The sequence below is a fragment of the Lactuca sativa genome, chromosome 4, assembly GCF_002870075.4.
Source record: "Lactuca sativa cultivar Salinas chromosome 4, Lsat_Salinas_v11, whole genome shotgun sequence".
Taxonomy (NCBI): Eukaryota; Viridiplantae; Streptophyta; class Magnoliopsida; order Asterales; family Asteraceae; genus Lactuca; species Lactuca sativa.
Window position 1 is genome coordinate 344,011,271 of NC_056626.2, and position 18,874 is coordinate 344,030,144.

At 34.7% G+C, this 18,874-nt stretch overlaps 1 protein-coding gene and 1 long non-coding RNA gene across 7 annotated transcripts; one reads left to right on the forward strand and one right to left on the reverse strand.

Moving 5' to 3' along the window:
* The first annotated feature begins 10,572 nt into the window (after positions 1-10,572).
* LOC111906386 (uncharacterized) lies at positions 10,573-13,820 on the forward strand. 6 transcript variants are annotated; one of them, XR_006191001.2, is made up of 8 exons: positions 10,578-10,957; positions 11,029-11,117; positions 11,204-11,505; positions 11,616-11,786; positions 11,889-12,156; positions 12,249-12,301; positions 12,833-12,956; positions 13,608-13,820. It is a non-coding gene; the product is annotated as an uncharacterized LOC111906386 (long non-coding RNA). The 6 variants fall into 6 exon arrangements; XR_006191000.2 differs by having other exon boundaries at positions 10,579-10,957; positions 12,847-12,956; XR_002855195.3 differs by having other exon boundaries at positions 10,573-10,957; positions 11,863-12,301; positions 12,847-12,956.
* Positions 13,821-13,996: 176 nt separating this feature from the next.
* LOC111906385 (EPIDERMAL PATTERNING FACTOR-like protein 2) lies at positions 13,997-14,995 on the reverse strand. Its single transcript, XM_023902147.3, has 3 exons — positions 14,672-14,995; positions 14,540-14,574; positions 13,997-14,461 (listed from the first exon to the last, which is right to left on the reverse strand). Exons 1-3 carry the CDS (start codon positions 14,769-14,771, stop codon positions 14,207-14,209), a joined length of 390 nt encoding a protein of 129 aa, XP_023757915.1. The 5' UTR covers positions 14,772-14,995; the 3' UTR covers positions 13,997-14,206.
* Between the last annotated feature and the right edge of the window lie 3,879 nt (positions 14,996-18,874).

The window sequence follows — 18,874 nt, forward strand, 5'->3', positions numbered from 1 at the left end:
TAGTTGATCAAGCTATATTCACCCTAGACATGATTACATAACTGCCCAGGTTTAACCGCGATGTCCAACATCCAAAAACTTTTGTTTTGTTCTACTTACAGCACGGATTCTAATACTTGGGTATACTTATATACTTTTATAAAAAATACTTGTATTCTCGAAAGTATACTTTTTAGTTTAGAGAACTTAGGCCCCTTAGTATTTATAGTTGTATACCATGTAAGGTTCGGTATACTTAGTTCGCTATAAACAAGGGCTCTGATACCAATCTGTCACACCCCCAAACCGGAACGGCGGAAACGTTCAGTGGTGGCTGACATGCATAGTATCACAACAATTGTATCATAGCAAGCATAGTAAACAAAACCAGCCATTGAATACTTATATGAAAAAGGCTTACACTGTTTAATACATAGTTTTGTTCATATCAAAAGTAAAATAGTAAAGACGCGACTCTAATGCTCTGACTTCTCCGAACTCATGGAAGTACCTGTCTACTAATTTCCTGAGTATACACGCAGTTTTGAAAAATATCAGTGTAAAGCTGGTGAGTTCATAAGCGTTTAGTTTTTAGTGGAAAATGTTCTTTGATCCTTTTGAAAAGTGTTCCTCAAGAAAATCCTATATTTTCTTATGAAAAGCGTTTTTCAAAGCCCATTCCTTCCATGACTCCCAGATTCGTACAAGATATGTACAATCCAAGAAGTTGTGGAATGAATATCAATATCCGTTGGTTGTAAAACAGTCCGTTTTGAATAGCCGGTTTATCCCGGGAAAATCCTACATTTTCTCTGAAGGTTGAAGGTTGATTATCCGTTTTAAACTGAGGTTTGCAAGTATCTACCATACTCGTGTATATAATAGTAGTTTTCTATTAAAAACCCTGGTTACACCCACAGAGGTATATTAGCCTTATTACATAAATAAAACTAAACAAAAGAAAACCATGATGAACTAAGTCCTGAAGGTATTATTATTAGTACCCTCCGGTAATTAAATCAGTTATTACTTTGAGGTTAGTTCACTTGATTCATTATTACAAAAGTAGATCTCTGCTACCTAAGCTGTGAGTTTTATGACCATAACTGACTGGATATAGCCCGCAACGGCCTGTATCCTTAATGACTTTGTCACCTGCAGACCTGTCGGTCCGAATGAAGCTAGCAATGAGGTGCGGGATTGGCAGTCCCGTATAGATCTATATACAACAGTCACGCTCTCCATACAAGAGACTCTGTTCATAAGTGCTAGTCCTACACTCTGATTCTGTGGGAGTGTTACCAAGGACGTGTCTCAAACTTAGCCTAACAAATTTACAAGTAATAATACAGAAAATCCTGTTTATGATTTGCATGAATCCTTTATAAAATAATACATTTTACTACATGATTCACAAGTTCATTGTTCAAGTTTTGAAAACTGTTTCTACGTGTTGATTTCTTAATCAGTTGGTAAAACTATTTTCCGTGTTTAAAAGCATACTGAAAATATAATTATCTTAAACAAAATAATATATTTGAGCACAAGTTTCCTTGTACTTTTACTTGTTCCTCCCCCCCCCCCCATAAAACATGAAAAACTCGGAAAAGGTAGGGGTATGAACCCACCTTGGGTGATTCGAATGAAGGATCGTCACGAAAAGTTGGGTGTTCAAGTGAAGCCTTGAATGCAAGTTGATCCTAATTAACATGCAGTGATACATAAAGGAGTCAGATGTAGGTATGTCACCACTAAATGTGATGGAGAACCACTCTAGGAACTTGGGACTACTTGCACTAAGTGTTAGGACCTTAAATGATTGCGTTAGGTGAGTGTATGGCCACCTTTAAGGTGTGTGCGGCCATGGTGTGCGGCCAGGCTATGTGTGCGGTTGCACACAGGAGTGTGCGGCCAGAGTGTGCGGCCAGGGTGTGTGTGCGGTTGCACATAGGAGTGTGCGGCCAGGGTGTATGTGCGGCTGCACACGGGAGTGTGCAGCCGTACACTCTTCGTTTATGCTCCAAACGTCGATTTTCCAATGTTTCAAGGCTCAAACCAAGTCCAACTAAGAGATAGAGGGCCAAAACTCTCAATTTGGAGGGTTTTTGAGGTGTGTACGGCTAACTTATGAAGGTGTACGGCCGTATACCTTCAAGTGATGAAGAACACAAAGAACATGAAGAGTTTTGGGCTTAGATTTAGGTGTTTTACCTATATAACAAGCTAAATGACGGAATTCTTCATGTTTTTGAGGCTCTTAGAGTGCTCTTGGATGAAGTTTTTTGAGAGAGAAAGTAGAGAGAGAATGTAGAGTGAAGCCAAATGAAAGGAATGAGTGAAGGGGTCACCCTATATAAATAGGGATGGGTGTGCGACTGGAGGATGGGTGTGCAGCCACACACTCATGTGTGTGGCCATACACTTGGGTGTGCGGCCACACACTCATGTGTGCAGCCATACACTCGGGTGTGCGGCCACACACTCATGTGTCCGGCCATACACTCGGGTACGAGGCCACACACTCATGTGTGCAACCATACACTCGGGTGTGCGGCCACACACTCATGTGTCCGGCCATACACTCGGGTATGAGGCCACACACTCATGTGTGCAACCATACACTCGGGTGTGCGGCCACACACTCATGTGTGCAACCATACACTCGGGTGTGCGGCCACACACTCATGTGTGCAGCCATACACTCAGGTGTGCGGCCACACACTCATGTGTGCAGCCATACAATCGGATGTGCGGCCACACACTCATGTGTGCAGCCATACACTCGGGTGTCCGGCCACACACTCCTTTTGATGGAGTGTTTGGCCTATTTGCAACCCTAAATCTTAAACCAACCCATCCCTAATTCAAACTTTGGTTGTACTCCAGGCATTGCATGTTTAAATGAGCCCTTAATCAGTGCTAGGAGTTAACAGAAATGAGTTTAACTTAGATTAAATGACTAGATGTACCGGGTAGAAGTTTTCGGGTTGTCACATACTAAAACCCACATGGATGGATCTTGTTTATTTTGAGAAGAAACTGGACACTGGAAGAGGATTTACTCCTCTTATTATGAAAGAAAGTCTGGAAGAGACTAGTACTTCTAATATCTACTAAATAGAACTCATAATTTCATATAACACTTAGGTGCTTGCTACTTAAATGTTAACCAAATATTTGTAAATGGCTTGCAAATATATATTGAAGAGTAACCAAGTCGAGCACAATCAAGTTGGAACTACACTTTAGAAGTTTGGTTTATTATTTATGCTTAGAACATAAATTACTTGTAATGTAAAAAAAATATTTTTTTGGAACAATATATGTTTTAATTTAGCATGTCTAAATTTAAGTCTCGGTTATTTTATTCAGATGTTTGATAATTTACTTAATAGTTTGTCATAACGATAATATTCATATTCTGAAGTGATTAACTTCTATTTATGAGACTAGATCTCTTAATAGAACTGTAGACTAAATATCAACATTTTATAAAATCAAGTTCTATACACAAGCACATTTGACTTAAACTTGTTTCAAATCAAACTTATCTTTGACATTTTATCTTTATCATATAAATGACATTCAATATTCCAACTTCAAGAAAGGGATCTTTGAAGGAAAATAATATAGTTTATTTGACATATGTGAACCTTATTTATACGTAAAGGATTCCTAACGAAATTTTCACTATGGTGTAGAGAAAATAATTTAGGAAATATACACTTTGGTGTATGACTTCGTTTCTAATGAATGTCTGAGATTAAGCATAAGATACCAAGTCAACTTTGACAACTATAGTAGTTTTAATTATATTTTACGTGGTAAAATATAATTGTGAAATCTTTGTTGAAGGTTTCTAAAGTTGAGATACAAACCGGTAAGAACCATCTAAGGCCTTAATAATAATAAATGATGAATTAAATCTTAGTTTGTATGATTTACTTTCTAATCAGTAGAAATATCGTCCTTTAATCTTTTTTTTTGGGATAATACTTCAATCACTACTAATTGTATCTTGAATACAAGCACTAACTAATAAGTAGATTAAACACTTTATAAGATTTAGTATGGAAGGGCTCCATCCTCATCTTACTTAATGTTTTTTGGATTTGAAGCTGATGTTGGACTAAAGCTTCTAAACCTAAAATTTACTAAATAAATATTGGTATAATACTCTAAATGTGGCTTAGATTACTATATGCAAACCCGACAAGAATAAGTCATCTTATTCTTGTGAAAGCTAAGTTAGTAGAAAGCAAGCTTCTAATGACAAAGCAAGTGGGAGGTACATGAAACTTAAAGCAGCTCAAGAACCATAACCTTATGTAGTAAGAGCTGGCACTAAGTTTAAAAAGGATTGTTAAAAATGAATAATAGCTATTCACAAATACAAATTGTTCGCATTAATGGTAGAAATCATCCATGACTTGAGAAATGTGGAATCTCTCATTGATGATCTTTTATTGATGGTTTCTGGAAAATCCATCAAATACCAAGATGCTATGTCAGATCTTGAACCTGATAAATGACTTAGAGTCGTGAACATGAGATGAAATTCATGTATGAGAATCAAGTATGGGCTTGATTAAAATTTATCCCTATAGTAAGGCTAGAAGGAGTAAATGATTCTTCTAGAAATAATAAATTACATGGATAACCATACACATTTAAAGCAAGACTTGTAGTAAAAGGATTCTCTTACACTCATGTCATTGAATGTGGTCCTCATCATACTCATGACATTGACTATGATCAAACCTTTTTTCACAAGTAGATATGCTTAGATCAACAAGGATATTATTTGCTATAAATTCATATTCTTAATATGAGATATATTAAATAGATTTCAAGAAAGACCGTTTTTCTTTATAGACATCTACTGGAAGATATCTATATAGATTATCCTAGAGGTTTTCTTAATCCATGCTATCCTTACAAAATGTGTAGAGCTTGAGATCCACTTGTGGATATAAAGCAAACATCTAAATGTTATAATCATCATTTTTTGTAAAACCACAAGGTGTGTTTTTATATTAAAATGAATAGAACATGTTTGTTTACTAAGAACAAGTGAGAGCATAGTGAAATTCCTAATCTTGTATGAGTGAGACATACTTAATCATTTGAAATCACACTCTTACTAAGCAAGGTCGTTTACACCTTGACTTGGAAAGTGTTTCTAAAATGAAAGACTTAGGAATGAGAAGATACATTCTTGGAATGTAAAATCTATAAAGGATAGATAAAATAAATGTTAAAGGTTTCATGTCCTTATACATATATTGGCAATATCTTGAAAGGGATCATGACATAAGATTCTTTTGGAGAATTCTTGGCATTATCATATGACACCATTTTGTGCTAGCCTCAAAAGTACATATCTCATAAGTTTGAACTAGATGAAATGATTTATATTCTACTTGATTGGCAAATGAATTCATCATTTATGCCATATTATGCACATGACATGGTATTTGATCATGTTGTAAGCATGTCATAGGGTACTAATTGAATACATGGTTAAGTCACTGGATGAAAATGAGAGCATTCTAAGAGTACTTTATAAGAATTAAGAGAATGCATATGAGACAATTAGTTAAAAAGGATCTTTATGGAAAGAGCTACACAAGATGTTAATTTCTAAACATATATAAATAACTATGAATTATAATTGGATTTTGACTTCACTATGGAATGAAAGGTAAGTTTTGTTGGAATGAGGTCCAAGAAAAACATAATGATACAATATACTACAAGATAAGAATACAATACTTTAGAAGTTGAATTCAAATATTATTAGATGAATGGGATTATTGAAAAAATATTTTGATTTCTGTCATTCAAGGATCACATAGAAATCTTTGTGAATTCGAGAGTATACTTAATCTAACTAAGAGACTCTATGTCATGAAAGAACACCAATCATATTCTCCAAGATATTTAAGTATACTTAGAGTAAAGTTAAGTATGGAGATGATAGTATTCATAAAATTCATATAAATTAATTTTTTTTCAAATCCATTGATAAAGTCATTCTTTTGAGCTAAGTATGAATGGTCACACTTCAGCTATAAGACTTTATTTTTCTAGAAATGGATTTTTGATTTGGATTTAGTATTTGGATATTGGAACATTATAACAACAACTATTAGATAATGTTATGATATATTACGATATAGTCATCATATTGATACTTGTTGTGTTCTATATTAACATGTTTAATCCATGAATAATGTTATTATTATAAAGGTTCATCGTCGATTATAATTGTGGGGGCAATTATGAAGTAAGACTAATATGAATTGGATTGGTTGACTCTCACTAGATGAAAGTAGGCAAGTGGTTATAACCAAGTTTCATAGGTACTTGTCAGAAAACTAGTATTGAACTGACCCGCATCAAGATCATCTCATGGATCGCTATCGTTAATGATACTTGATTAAAATGTACTATATTTCTATCCTAAACACCTGAGATACATAGTGGGACTCACGTGTAGGGAGTACTATGTTTTGATAATGGTCAAATGTTGTTCCTTAACCGGGCAGTTATAAAAGCCATTTTCAGGTATGGTGTGAACTATACAAGAGGCTTATGTAGTCAAGATGAGATTTGTTCCTCTTATGTGTTGGGAGTTAGACATCTAAGGCGCCTTACCAAAAGGTGAACAACAAATAAGATTGATCGCGATCCGAATCTCTTGTTCAACATGATGCCTGTAGCAAAGGGATAACTGATAAACTTACCTTATACACCAATTGTATCTTTGATCTTTTCGGGAATTGGGCGTTGATAGAATTGAACAAACAGTCATATGGTCTTAAGGGTAGTGAAATGTTGCTAGACGTTCACTACTGTTTATATCAGTCTAATATGAGTCATGCGCAAGTAGGGGATTGAAAGATCTTGTATGCTCAAGAATCATATTAAAGTGATATTGCTAAATAACATATGATACTAATGGGTCACACTAACAACAACTTGATACAATTTATTATTTAATAGAAATTGATTTTAATAAATATTCAATAAAACTCTTATAATTAAATTGTAAATTATTTATTTCATGGAAATAATAAATTTCCTTAGCAATTAACTATATATATATATATATATATATATATATATATATATATATATATATATATATACATATATCATATGGTATGATTTATAAGTCATGTACAAACTTTTGGACTAGTTGAATCTTTTTGTCTTTTTCCTAAAAGACAAGGTTTATATATTATAAAAGAGTTTATAAAAGTTTGACTTTCTTTCTTTTTCTTTATCCAATTTTCGAGATATGCATAAAAAGAAGAAGTGTATGACTTGTCTAATGATGCTTTAAAGGCATGGGAGACATGCTTATGACAATTGGGATAAATTTGCTTAAAATGCTAAGGACTAATAGTTAATAACTTCACTTTATACATATAAATAAGAGAGCTTGCACTTGGATTATTTGCTCATTGATTTCTGGATGCAAAATCCGAATCCTCTCTTCCCTCTCCCTTTCTTTCTAGTTTTGGTTAGAAAACTTAAAGAACACTTGCATCTTCATGCCCTCTTTAAGTTCATATTGGTTATGAACTTAAAGCTTAAGGGTTTAAGAGTTTTGGACTAGCATCTACATCAAGTTAAGTCAGTGTTGGTGTCTCAAAGGTTCCGCCTTCTACGTTAACTTCCGAGCCTCCCGAGAGAACCCAAAGAACTACAAAGGTTGTTATTTCTTCACTTCTTTTTCTATAACTTACAAGAAGATCCTTGGTTATTTCAAAAATTAAAGTTTTCCGTTGTGCCATATTTTTCAAGTTTATGAAACTATTTTTGAACTAAAACCCAACAGTTCTTTTGTCATTCGAGGCTAGGGGTGCAAACGAGCCAAGCCGTGCCCAAGCTTGGTCAGACTCGGCTCGGGCTCGTTTAAGTTATACGAGGCTTGACCTCGAGCTCGACCCGATTTGAGCTTTCTTGTACTGAGTTCGGCTCGAGCTCGACTCTTTTTTTGTCTAACATGCCTAAATAAGCTTAAACTCGGCTCGAACTCGTTAAGAAACCTGTTTACTAATACTTTAAATCCATAATTCCCCAAATATGCTTTTATTTTAATATATAAAAATAATAATAAATTATAGTATATATAGGCTCGTTTAGGCTCGCGAGCCTAATCGAGCTTAGTAGGGTTGAGCTCGAGTTCATTTAGTAAACAAGCTTAATATTAAGCTCGAGCTTGACTCTGAGGCTCATTTAAAATCGGTTTCGAGTCGATCTTTTAAAGAGCTGAACCCGAATAGTTTGGGTCATTTGCACCCTATTCGAGGTTGTGTAGTGGTTGAAATCTTCTTCCCTTTTTTAATGATTTTTTGAATATTTTAAATATTATTTTTTATTTTTGTAAATAGCTCATTTTTTCAATATATTCAAGTGACTAAGACGATAAAGCATATAAATTGATGTATAATATTGGTTCTCTTTACCCATATGTATATTGGTATCATTTTAATTCTTATTAAAGTTAAATATAAAATTTTATGACCATCTATAACTTTTAACGCTATATTTTAAATTTAAACTTATAGTTATAATGTAAAAAAATTAATGCAACCATTGATTTCTTTTCATATCATTATATTATATTTAATACTAAAAAAATTATTTTATATATATATAGATATATATATATATATATATATATATATATATATATATATATATATATATATATATATATATATATATATATTTTATTTTGTCCAGCTTTTTATAATATAAAAGATATCGTTAATGGATAGTATTAAGATTATATTTAGTTACTATTTCATTATATAACTAGGTGTGAGATCCATATATTACATGAGTTAGTTTACAAGAAAAACTAAATACAAAATTATAAACATTTAAGAAGTTTGAATTTATAAAAAAAAAAAAAAAATGAGAATAATAACCACAACATTATATGTGGGAAAATAAATAAGAATGTGACATATAGCAAAAAAATCTTTATTTATTAGGAAGGATATATAATGATAGGTTGAATATGAGGTTAGAGCATTTTAATATAGAGTTTAGGATCAAAATAAGTTTAGTATAAAATATAACAAGTTGTTGGAAATACCCTAATAAAAATTAAAAAAGGTATGAATATATAATTATAACTCTGATTTGCTTTTAGTAGGTGAAAATAACAAATAAAAAATAAAATAAATAAAAATAGCATTGAATTGGGATGGGGAAAGGACAGATGTAACAAAGACTTAACGGTGTCTGATATATCCTCATTCCTACTTCTACACGCTATCCACTCTTATTTTATCGCTAAAAACATTTCTTCTTTCAATTTTGCACCAACTCTCCAACCAACCAACCTTTTCATTCTTTACACAATTTTTTCTTCAAATAAACATAATTTTTAATAAGATCCTCCTATTTTTCTTTTTAAATGACAAGTATTCTAAAATATAATTAATTTTATTAAAATATAACATTTATCATTATTTATAGAAAGATAAATAGGAAAGAATATAAACGATACATTTCAATACAAGTTATTAACTGATGACTAACGAGTGACTTATCAAATTCGTACAATAAGTTCTTTTTCAAGCGAATTAAGTATCCAACAATTTCCTTTTTTGCATTTTATGAACTTGAAAGTCAAAAGCATTTAATATGTTTTACTTTCTCATGTTCATCTCTTTCCATAGGTGTGATGCTCATGTGGAAGCCCTTCACAGTCGTGAAAATTCCCTCCTCCCCCAGGAGATGATGTGGCGTGGAGGCCTGTAATTAAACATCTTCACGGCTAACGACTCACGCACAACTCATCTCTTGTTTGATGTAGAGATGTTTGATGCCAGTGCTTATGTGGCTGAGGGGTGTAGTGTGACGACACCACATACTCTTACAAATATGACTTATAATATTTTATATTTATTGGAAAATATTTTTATTAATTACATGATAAATATTCATGTACTTTTATGAATTGTCATTTAAGCAAAAACATAGGCTTTTTCATAATTTCAGTTGAGGTCAAAGAAAAAAAGAGCATGTTGCAAGATATACTTGCAAAATTTGGACTTATTTACTTAACACATCGAAAAAGAATAATAAAAGTTATATTAATACAAACTATCAAATTCATGTACCCAACCAACTTTCTAGGTAAATAATTTAATAATTTTAACTTTTAACACATCGAAAAAGAATAATATTAAAAAAAAGAGTTATATAATCCAAATTATCTACCCAACCAACTTTCTAGGTTAATAAAATAATAATTTTAACTTTGAACACATCAAAAAAGAATAATAATAATAAAAAAAAAGAGTTATATAATCCAAATTATCTACCCAACCAACTTTCTAGGTTACATTTAATAACAATAATAAAAAGGAAATGTATAATCCAAATTATCAATTTCATGTACCCAAACAACTTTCTAGGCTAAATTTAATAATTAATATATATATATTAAGATTGTGAAAAAAAAGAACAGTAAACTGCAGGAGATTTGGCAACAATGGTCCCTGTATTATTGTATAAATGTTAAAAAACGTCTTCTTTGACAAAACTGGTCCCTATTTTTTTTTTTCTGTATTGTGAATTGTGTTTCGGCTTTCAAAATTGCCCCACTTCTTTCTTCCAATTACAATTTGCTCTCTCTAGGTATCTTATAGCTGGGTCGGTGGTGTGCTGTGCTGGACAGACGTTCAACACGTGTTTGTTTCTGGAAATTTCCACAGCCTCCCCGATGAAATCCCTTTCTATTCTCTTTCCCCATCCCACTATTCTTTCTAATCGCGTATGTATTTTGTGTTCATTGAAGAGGCTTTCGCAGGGGTGGCTTGGGTGGAGGCGACATCAAGGTTTTTTGAATGAGATACCAACCCTGTCATGTTCCGCCATGTTGATGGCATCGACTTCTGGAAACTCGCTTCATGTTCCTGCTGCTTCCCCTAATTGCACCCTATAGGTATCATTTGATTGTTTCTAATGCTCTCTATCTTCCAAACTCGATTTTCCTTGATGTTGCGTCTTCCACAGATCCTCCAATTTCTTTCGACGACAACAACTCAGTCCGTCCAACTCATTCGGCATATGAGTTCGAGTCAGGTGGGGAAGCAACGCATCAGGTATGTGGGGAGGCCCTCCAATGATTTCAATTTTTATACATACGATACACTTAAATTGGAAGTCAATTTTTTTAAGTGTGATTTAGGTTACATCGGTTGTGCCCCCAAAGATTTCATGAAGACTATCATTGATGAAATGAATCTTTAGCATCTGAAACTATCCTTCCATACGATACTTTGAACTACAGAACCAAGGATTATTAGACGGAGCTAAAACCATCATGGTCCGCTTTTTAGGTCAGATCATGTATGCTAACATCATTTACGTTTTTTTACTCTTTTATTTCCCTCTTTTGGTGCCTAATGTTGAAGATGATGATCATTTCTTATCGTGTTCTTCGGATGAGCGTCATGAATGAAGCCTTGGTTGTGCCCTTCAAAAAATCAGGTAAGTATGAAGGTGATTTTAATATAACACTCGCTACTTAGATTTAGAAACAATGTCTGCTTCAAATATTACAGGCTACTAATCCCTGTTTCATACCATTTTACTGTTAGGCCTAATCAATTTTTCCTTGTCAAATCGACAAATACATATCGATTGAGAGGCGGATATTGACAGTAGAAGACGGGAAAGAGGATGAAAGCACCGGTTCCACCTTGAGCACAACAATTTTTTTTTTTTTTTTTTAATTTCGAACCCAAGCAAGATTCCTACTGCTTACTGAGGTAAATTAACTTTGGTTACTTCCTATACCCGCCAATTGTTTGTTAAAATGCTCAGAATCCAAAAATGAAAATTTAGCTTTTTTTTACATTTTTTATTGGTAGGGACCGGTACGTCAATCAGATTTTGAAAAAGGTCAGATCCATAGAAGTGTCTGCTGGTGTTTTAGGTTAATATAGGCAAGGGTAAGGGGAAAAACAGTGAAGAATGACTTTGCTAGGAGTTAGGACCTTTCATCCAATACATGTAAGGTATTTCAAGTGGGTGTCCATCTCTCTAGCCCGCAGGAGTCCCGGGAAGATAGAGGCAAGACAAACCGCATAAGTAAATATATAACCTACAGAAGAACGAGCCGAGCCGTGCAAGGACGCGGTTTAGTATTTGTTTTTTGATTAGATTTAAACTCTGTTTTCTCTTTTGTAGGAAGTTGGATGTATGCATTCATTTGATTTTTTCTGTTGCAGAAACACAGAGGTGAATTTCAAAGTATTGAAGGTTTGTTGAGATTGAAGAGAAGGTAACAGCAGCAATTTATTGCTTTAATTTTGTGATCGTCACTTTCAAAAATTAATTATTATCCATATGAAAATGAAAGTTAATTGATCCATCATTCCTATTTTACCTTTCTAAAAATCCCACTTCTCGGACCGTTCAAAGAAACTTTAAGGATCTTTAATTAGATTTGTCTTCATGACCAACGTTAATAGTACACAAACTAAAATGAGTAAATTGTTACTTAAATTAGATTTGTTACTCTAGGGATACTAATCAATTGTACCTGACATTAGATAAATAGGATTTTACTTTTAAACAAGCATTACATTGTATTTTCTAAATTTTTATAAACTTTACATAGGCACCCCTTAAAGGTAGACTAGGAAGCATTGCATATTTTTAATGATATTATACTAGAATTTCCATTTGTGGGTGGTTCTAAGATAGTATTAAAGATCATGACACTGTTATTGGAAGCTACCATGGCATACAGTACGATTGTTTGTTGTTTATTATCGTGAATTTTTTTCCGTTTCATCTATCGGTTTTATAGTCAACTTTTTGTAGGTAGCTCAAATGGAAGAAGTATTGCTTTTTAATTTCCATTTCTTATTATGGTGGACAATAGTGTAAAAATATTGCGCCCGGGTGGCGCACACACCTCACAGCTGCTGGCAGTTAAGTATTCTGTGACAGTTGACGCATAATAATTCTTACTCCATACTTATTTTTCCAGATTCCATGCATTTAGTTCCACTCCAATCTTACATATGGAATAAATTACAGTGGAATCCAGATTCCAGAAAATCCTTTGGCCTTTGAATTTAAACATTAAAATTACTCAAATACCCCTTCCAAACGATTCTTGGAACCAAAAATAAATTTGAGTAAAACGAGTAGCTATGAGATTTGGGGGCATTTTAATGAAATGTTTAGTTTTATGTAAATAAAAAAATGCAATACAAGTTATAATTTACCCTTTTAACTTTCACCATTATTGTCGTTACATGAGCTTAACATTTTTTTTTCTTTTCGGAAATGACCACATGTACTGTTGTAATTGATTTGTTTATCAATTCCTTAAATTTTTATTTCAATTGAATAGGAGTATCACAATATGTATTTTTTTTTATATCTAGGAAGACAGTATTGAAAATGTGCACTGGATTATATAAAAATTACAAGCAGCAACTATTAACACTTCTTTTATCATGTCATGTGTCAAACTTATAGTCGACACAGGCTATTTTTGAATGTTTGACTATCATAAAGTTGATTAAGAAAGTAGATGAATATAAATTTTAATTGCAATCTTATTTTTTTTGCAGAAAATAAAAGCAGATGATGGGAAATTACACAGAATAGCAACATACTTTAACTTGGATACCAATTTATGCAATGTACTTCTTTATTCGTCTCAGAAAACAAACACATTCTGCCCCGCGCAACGCGCGGGTAACCCCTCTAGTTGGAACTTTAATTCTTTCTTGTTTTATAATTAATGACTAAATAAAAGCAAAATTATTAACTTTTAATAATAATGATTTACGACAACATGCACAAAACATTAATAGCCAAATCTTAGTGGTTTTCATCAATGTCCTATTTATGTAAGACCAGCTAGCTGACTATAAGTCTATAAGCAGGAGATTACTTCAAAAAAAAAACAACTTAAATACACAAATCTTTTGAGTAATCGTCATCAGTATCTACATACTTATACGATAAATAATACTTATAACCAATAGATTAATCGCAAAAGGAAGCAAGTACAAAAATCAGGCCCCCAAGAACAAGGCAACACTCAAAGCATAAAAACCAAAGAGCTCCGAGAAGATGATTTTAAACAAATACTCTTAACTCCTCATTATGTACACTTACTATTATAGTAACCAATGAAGAATAGAATCGATCAAGATAATTAATCTCATGGGTTGAAGATAAAGCTCCCACATTTGCATTTCCAACTCATGGGTTTGTAGTTTGAGCTGTAATCACCTCTTGCATATGCTATTGTAGCTCCAACTGCTGGATTATTTACTCCATTAGATGCAGTATTCTTGATTTGTGGGTTTGTCGGCACTTGAATGGCTTCACAATGACCACAAGAACCACACCTTCTTTCACATCTTGGTGGTCTTGATCCTATTTGTCCTCTTAGTATCGTCTTTTCATCTTCCACCTTTACAAAAAAAAGGAACTTCAAATTTAGATAAAGAAACCCTAAAGGAAAGAAAGACTGAGATATATGAAGGGTTACCTGAGAATGGGTGGCTTGTGTTACCAGCATTCTACCTGCCATTAATGAGAAAAAGAGAGAAGAAAGTCAGAAAAAAAAAAAAAAGATCGAGTTTTTGGGTGTTTTGAGAGAAAGTGATGGACACCCTTTTACCTTGAGCGATGGATCTAAGTTGGGTTGTGAATGGAATCGAGAGAAAGAGAAGAGAAATGGTTAAATGGTGTAGTAAGTTAGGGTTGTGACCACAACCCATTTCTGGATAGAGTAGTAGAGTTGTGATGCTTCCTGTTAACTGAAGGATTTAATGAGTGAAGTCTGGAAGATCTGGTGGAATTTGATCTTGAAAAGGGCGTTTGAGTGTGTGTTGTGTATCGTGTATTTGATGATTTTATGAATATGAGAGATAAAATCCGTGTAGAGATAGTGCAGGAGAGCAGATCAGAACTCAGAGGGGTCAATTATTATGGAATCCTACACGTGTGGGTGTTTGATTAGTAGAAGTTATAAATACTTACATTCCAAACAATATAAAAACAAAACTTTTGCTTCTAAATGTGGCATTAATACAAACTTGACGTCATTTTCTTTTTGTTTTCATAACATAACAAAACAATTGTGCTAATTAGTAATTACTTTCGAATTTCTTTTTTAAAGACAATATGTTTTTAGTTTTATAATTTTATAGAGCACTTAATATACATGAATGATGCATGAGAGCCTATTTAATCTATTAACTATAAGTCAAAACAACCGAACATTTAACTAAATAAAATTGGTAAGAAGAAAGCGACAGTACTAGTGCCTCTTTCACCCTCCCAAAAAATGGAATTGAAGGACTTAATATAAATTGTCGGTGATTGCGTATATATTGAAACACGTTTGAGTGTTGCTCGTTTATTTGCATAAACGATTTTTGACACAATTGAAAGTTGACAAGTCGAAACTCCAATGAGCATTGCTAGTTTGTTGCAATCCAAATAGTGTGATTGTACAAGACCTATGAAAGACTACATCACTTTTGAGTTTGATTGTTGTACCTTGATATAAATCACCCAAAATCCTAAAGAGACAAAGGAGCCATCCAAACTATGTTTCACTATCGGAATAAAGACAAGAATGTAGAAAAGACCACCCACAATGTAAAGCACATGTTGAACACTCTTGAAATTTTAACAAAAAGCACTTTCTTGATAGATATATGTTCTTAAAGTGGTAGCCAAAGAAATCCCACCATTTTTGTTTTTGATTATGTTGTCACAAATGCAATCGGATGGCATGAAATCCATACCGTAATGTAAGACTCATTATTCCAAAATTAGCAACTTCATCATTTTGAATATTTTCAATTAGATGAATAAAATACCGACCAAAAAATTCACTGTGAAAATGGCAATGAAATTGTATACTATAATAATACAGAGAAAACAACTAGGATTTTATTATTGACTGAAAGTAAATTACATAGAAAAATAAAAATAAAATCCATAAAAAGAAAAATTATCTAAGGTGCACCTAGCTAATTGAACAAATTGGGAATTAGATATATAATTCTATGTATTAAAAATGTACAAATGATACGCACTTATATGGCCAAAAGAAATACAAAGGAAAGGAGAAAATCTTTCAACTAATCAAGGCTAATATTGAGAAACTGAATATACAATAAGAATAAAAAGATATCCAATACTCCTCCTCAAGTTGGATTGTGAAGATTTTGAATGCTCAACTTGTCAAGTAATAATTGGAATTATTGAGCCTCGGGGCTTTTGTAAATAAGTCGGCAATTTGAGCCCTAGTATATGGATGTTCAATGGTTGTATCTCTTGTGGCTCGACTCTCTCTCTCTCTCTCTAACAAAATAAAAATACTTAATCTCCATAACTTGGAACTCTTCCAACTCATTGCTCCTACATTGATAACGCACATGAATCCCATTGGGAACAAGAATTGTTTCTTTATTTGTTTGGAAACTCACGTTAATGTAACCCTTTACACTTAGCTCTTATTTACCACCATAGACCAAGAATATATTTTTCATCCTCGAAAGATAGATAAGAATGTTCTTGAATGCGATTCAATGATTCTATCATGGATTGGCCTGATATCAATTTGTCATGCTCAAGGCACATGAGACATCAGGACCAATAGATATAATGGCATACATGATCGATCATTTACTAGAAGTATATGAGACTCGACTCATTCTATTTAGTTCATCATTAGAACGGGGACTTGTGAAACGACCCAAAAATACGACCCAAAAATTTTTGTTTTTAATATAATCCAAAACTGCAATCAGAGCATCATATAATAAAACCATACGTGATGTATTCCAAAACATAATAAAATACTGTGCGGAAAAACTGTATCATACTACATCAGATCAAAACATCTAAATCAATCCCAGGCTAAAGCTGAGGCGGTGGTGTGTGCGATGCCATCATCCCGAGCTCTTCCCTTTGGTTGCGGAGGTACCTGAAACCAAAACTGAAACTGTAAGCACGTAGCTTAGTGAGCTCCCCCAAACTACCACATACCATACAATAACACATAAACACATATTGGGCCTTGCCCACTTCATCGGGCCGAAGCCCGAAAACTGCATCGGACCAAAGTCCGGAACTGACTGGGACCTTGTCCCCTGCATCGGACCGAAGTCCGGAACTAACTGCATCGGACCGAAGTCCGGAACTGACTGCATCGGACCGAAGTCCGGAACTGACTGGGACCGTGTCCCCTGCATCGGACCGAGGTCCGGAACTAACTGCATCGCGTATCATAACCATTTATACGGCATGCTGTATCGGGCCGTGGCCCGGAACATAAACACATACACATAGCACATAAAACATGTCTGAACCACGAAGGCATCAAACATACGAACTACTACATCGGACCGAAGTCCGGAAACTACTATTAACTGGACGGGCCGGCAATGTGGCCTTTGACCCGCCCCTACGGAAAGGAAACTCACCTCGTAAGCTAGCGGATGAGTGCGTGGCTCGGAAAGCTAACGGCTGCTGCTCCTGAATCTCCTCGGCTACAAATCCATAAACATACTCAATCAATCACTAGCACTATACTCAGGGTAAAATGACTCTTTTACCCTTGGTCAGAGTTGACTTACACAGGGCTGACTCGCCGAGTCGGGATACCCGACTCGCCGAGTCCTAGACTCTCCGTTCAACTCTTACATGCTGTTACTCGTCGAGTGTGGCATCGACTCGACGAGTACCCTCTGGATCCAAGAACTCAGATGATCTTCATCCGACTCGCCAAGTCAGATGAACAGACTCGACGAGTTGTTCTTAATCCTCAAGGAGATTGCCTTGGACTCGCCGAGTTGTATGAACAACTCGCCGAGTCCCTCCATTACTGAGCCTACTCTTAACTCGCTGAGTCCACTCCCTAACTCACCTCGTCCACTCGACACTGAAGAAACTGGAGAACTCGGGACTCGCGACCTGACTCGTCGAGTCGTTCTTCCGACTCGCCGAGTCGCCGCCATGCAACATATTTTTACTCGATTTCTCTTGAATCCAACACATGCAAATGATAGATCTAGGTCCATTAAGCTGTTTTACCACGTAAAGTTTCCAACTTTACGTGCACAACCACATGAATGAGGGAAATAAGACTAAAATATGCACAATAAGGGTAGATCCATGGCTTATAAGCAATGTAACTCCAAAAAGACAGTGGATCTGGACTCTTCAACACCCCAACACTCAGATCCAAAGGTATTTCGGCTTAATAACACAATCAAGCAAGCATAAAGCTTGGAACAAGCATCAAATAGCCCTTAAAAGAGCTCTAATGGAAGTTTAAGCATGAAACCAGAAGAGAACTCCGAAAATACCTAAATAAGTTCACACTTGATCTTGGATCTTGGCACTAGAACTCGTTTCATTGCTTCCTTCTTCTTCTCCTTCTTCACCCCTTCACAAAATGGAACAAGATCACTTATAAGCTCACAAGAGGAAGGTTTAGGGTTTCTCACAGTGCTCTCAGGGGGAAAATGACGAGATGGAGGCTATAATGGGGTTTAAATAGTGAGCAAAACCCGGGGAGTTAGGGTTTCACCCAGACGGATGGACTCGCCGAGTCCAGGATATGGACTCGCCGAGTCGCCGGCTCCCGCGTGCACAAGATGCGCGACCCGACTCGGCGAGTCAGGCTATAACTCGCCGAGTCCCTCTTGAAAACTTAGCCCAAAACAAATTAATTAACATACCGGAAACAGGTCGTTACAATTCTCCCCCACTTGTTTCAGACTTCGTCCTCGAAGTCTGCTACGGCTGGATCTACGAATAACTCCGGGTAGTGCGTTCTCATTTCTTCTTCAGCCTCCCATGT

Coding starts and splice junctions, on each gene's coding strand:
- LOC111906385 (XM_023902147.3), bottom strand. CDS start 14,771: ATGGGTTGTGGTCACAACCCTAACTTACTACACCATTTAACCATTTCT. Junction 14,575..14,671: donor ACTTAGATCCATCGCTCAAG/GTAAAAGGGTGT, acceptor CATTAATGGCAG/GTAGAATGCTGGTAACACAA. Junction 14,462..14,539: donor CACAAGCCACCCATTCTCAG/GTAACCCTTCAT, acceptor TTTTTTGTAAAG/GTGGAAGATGAAAAGACGAT.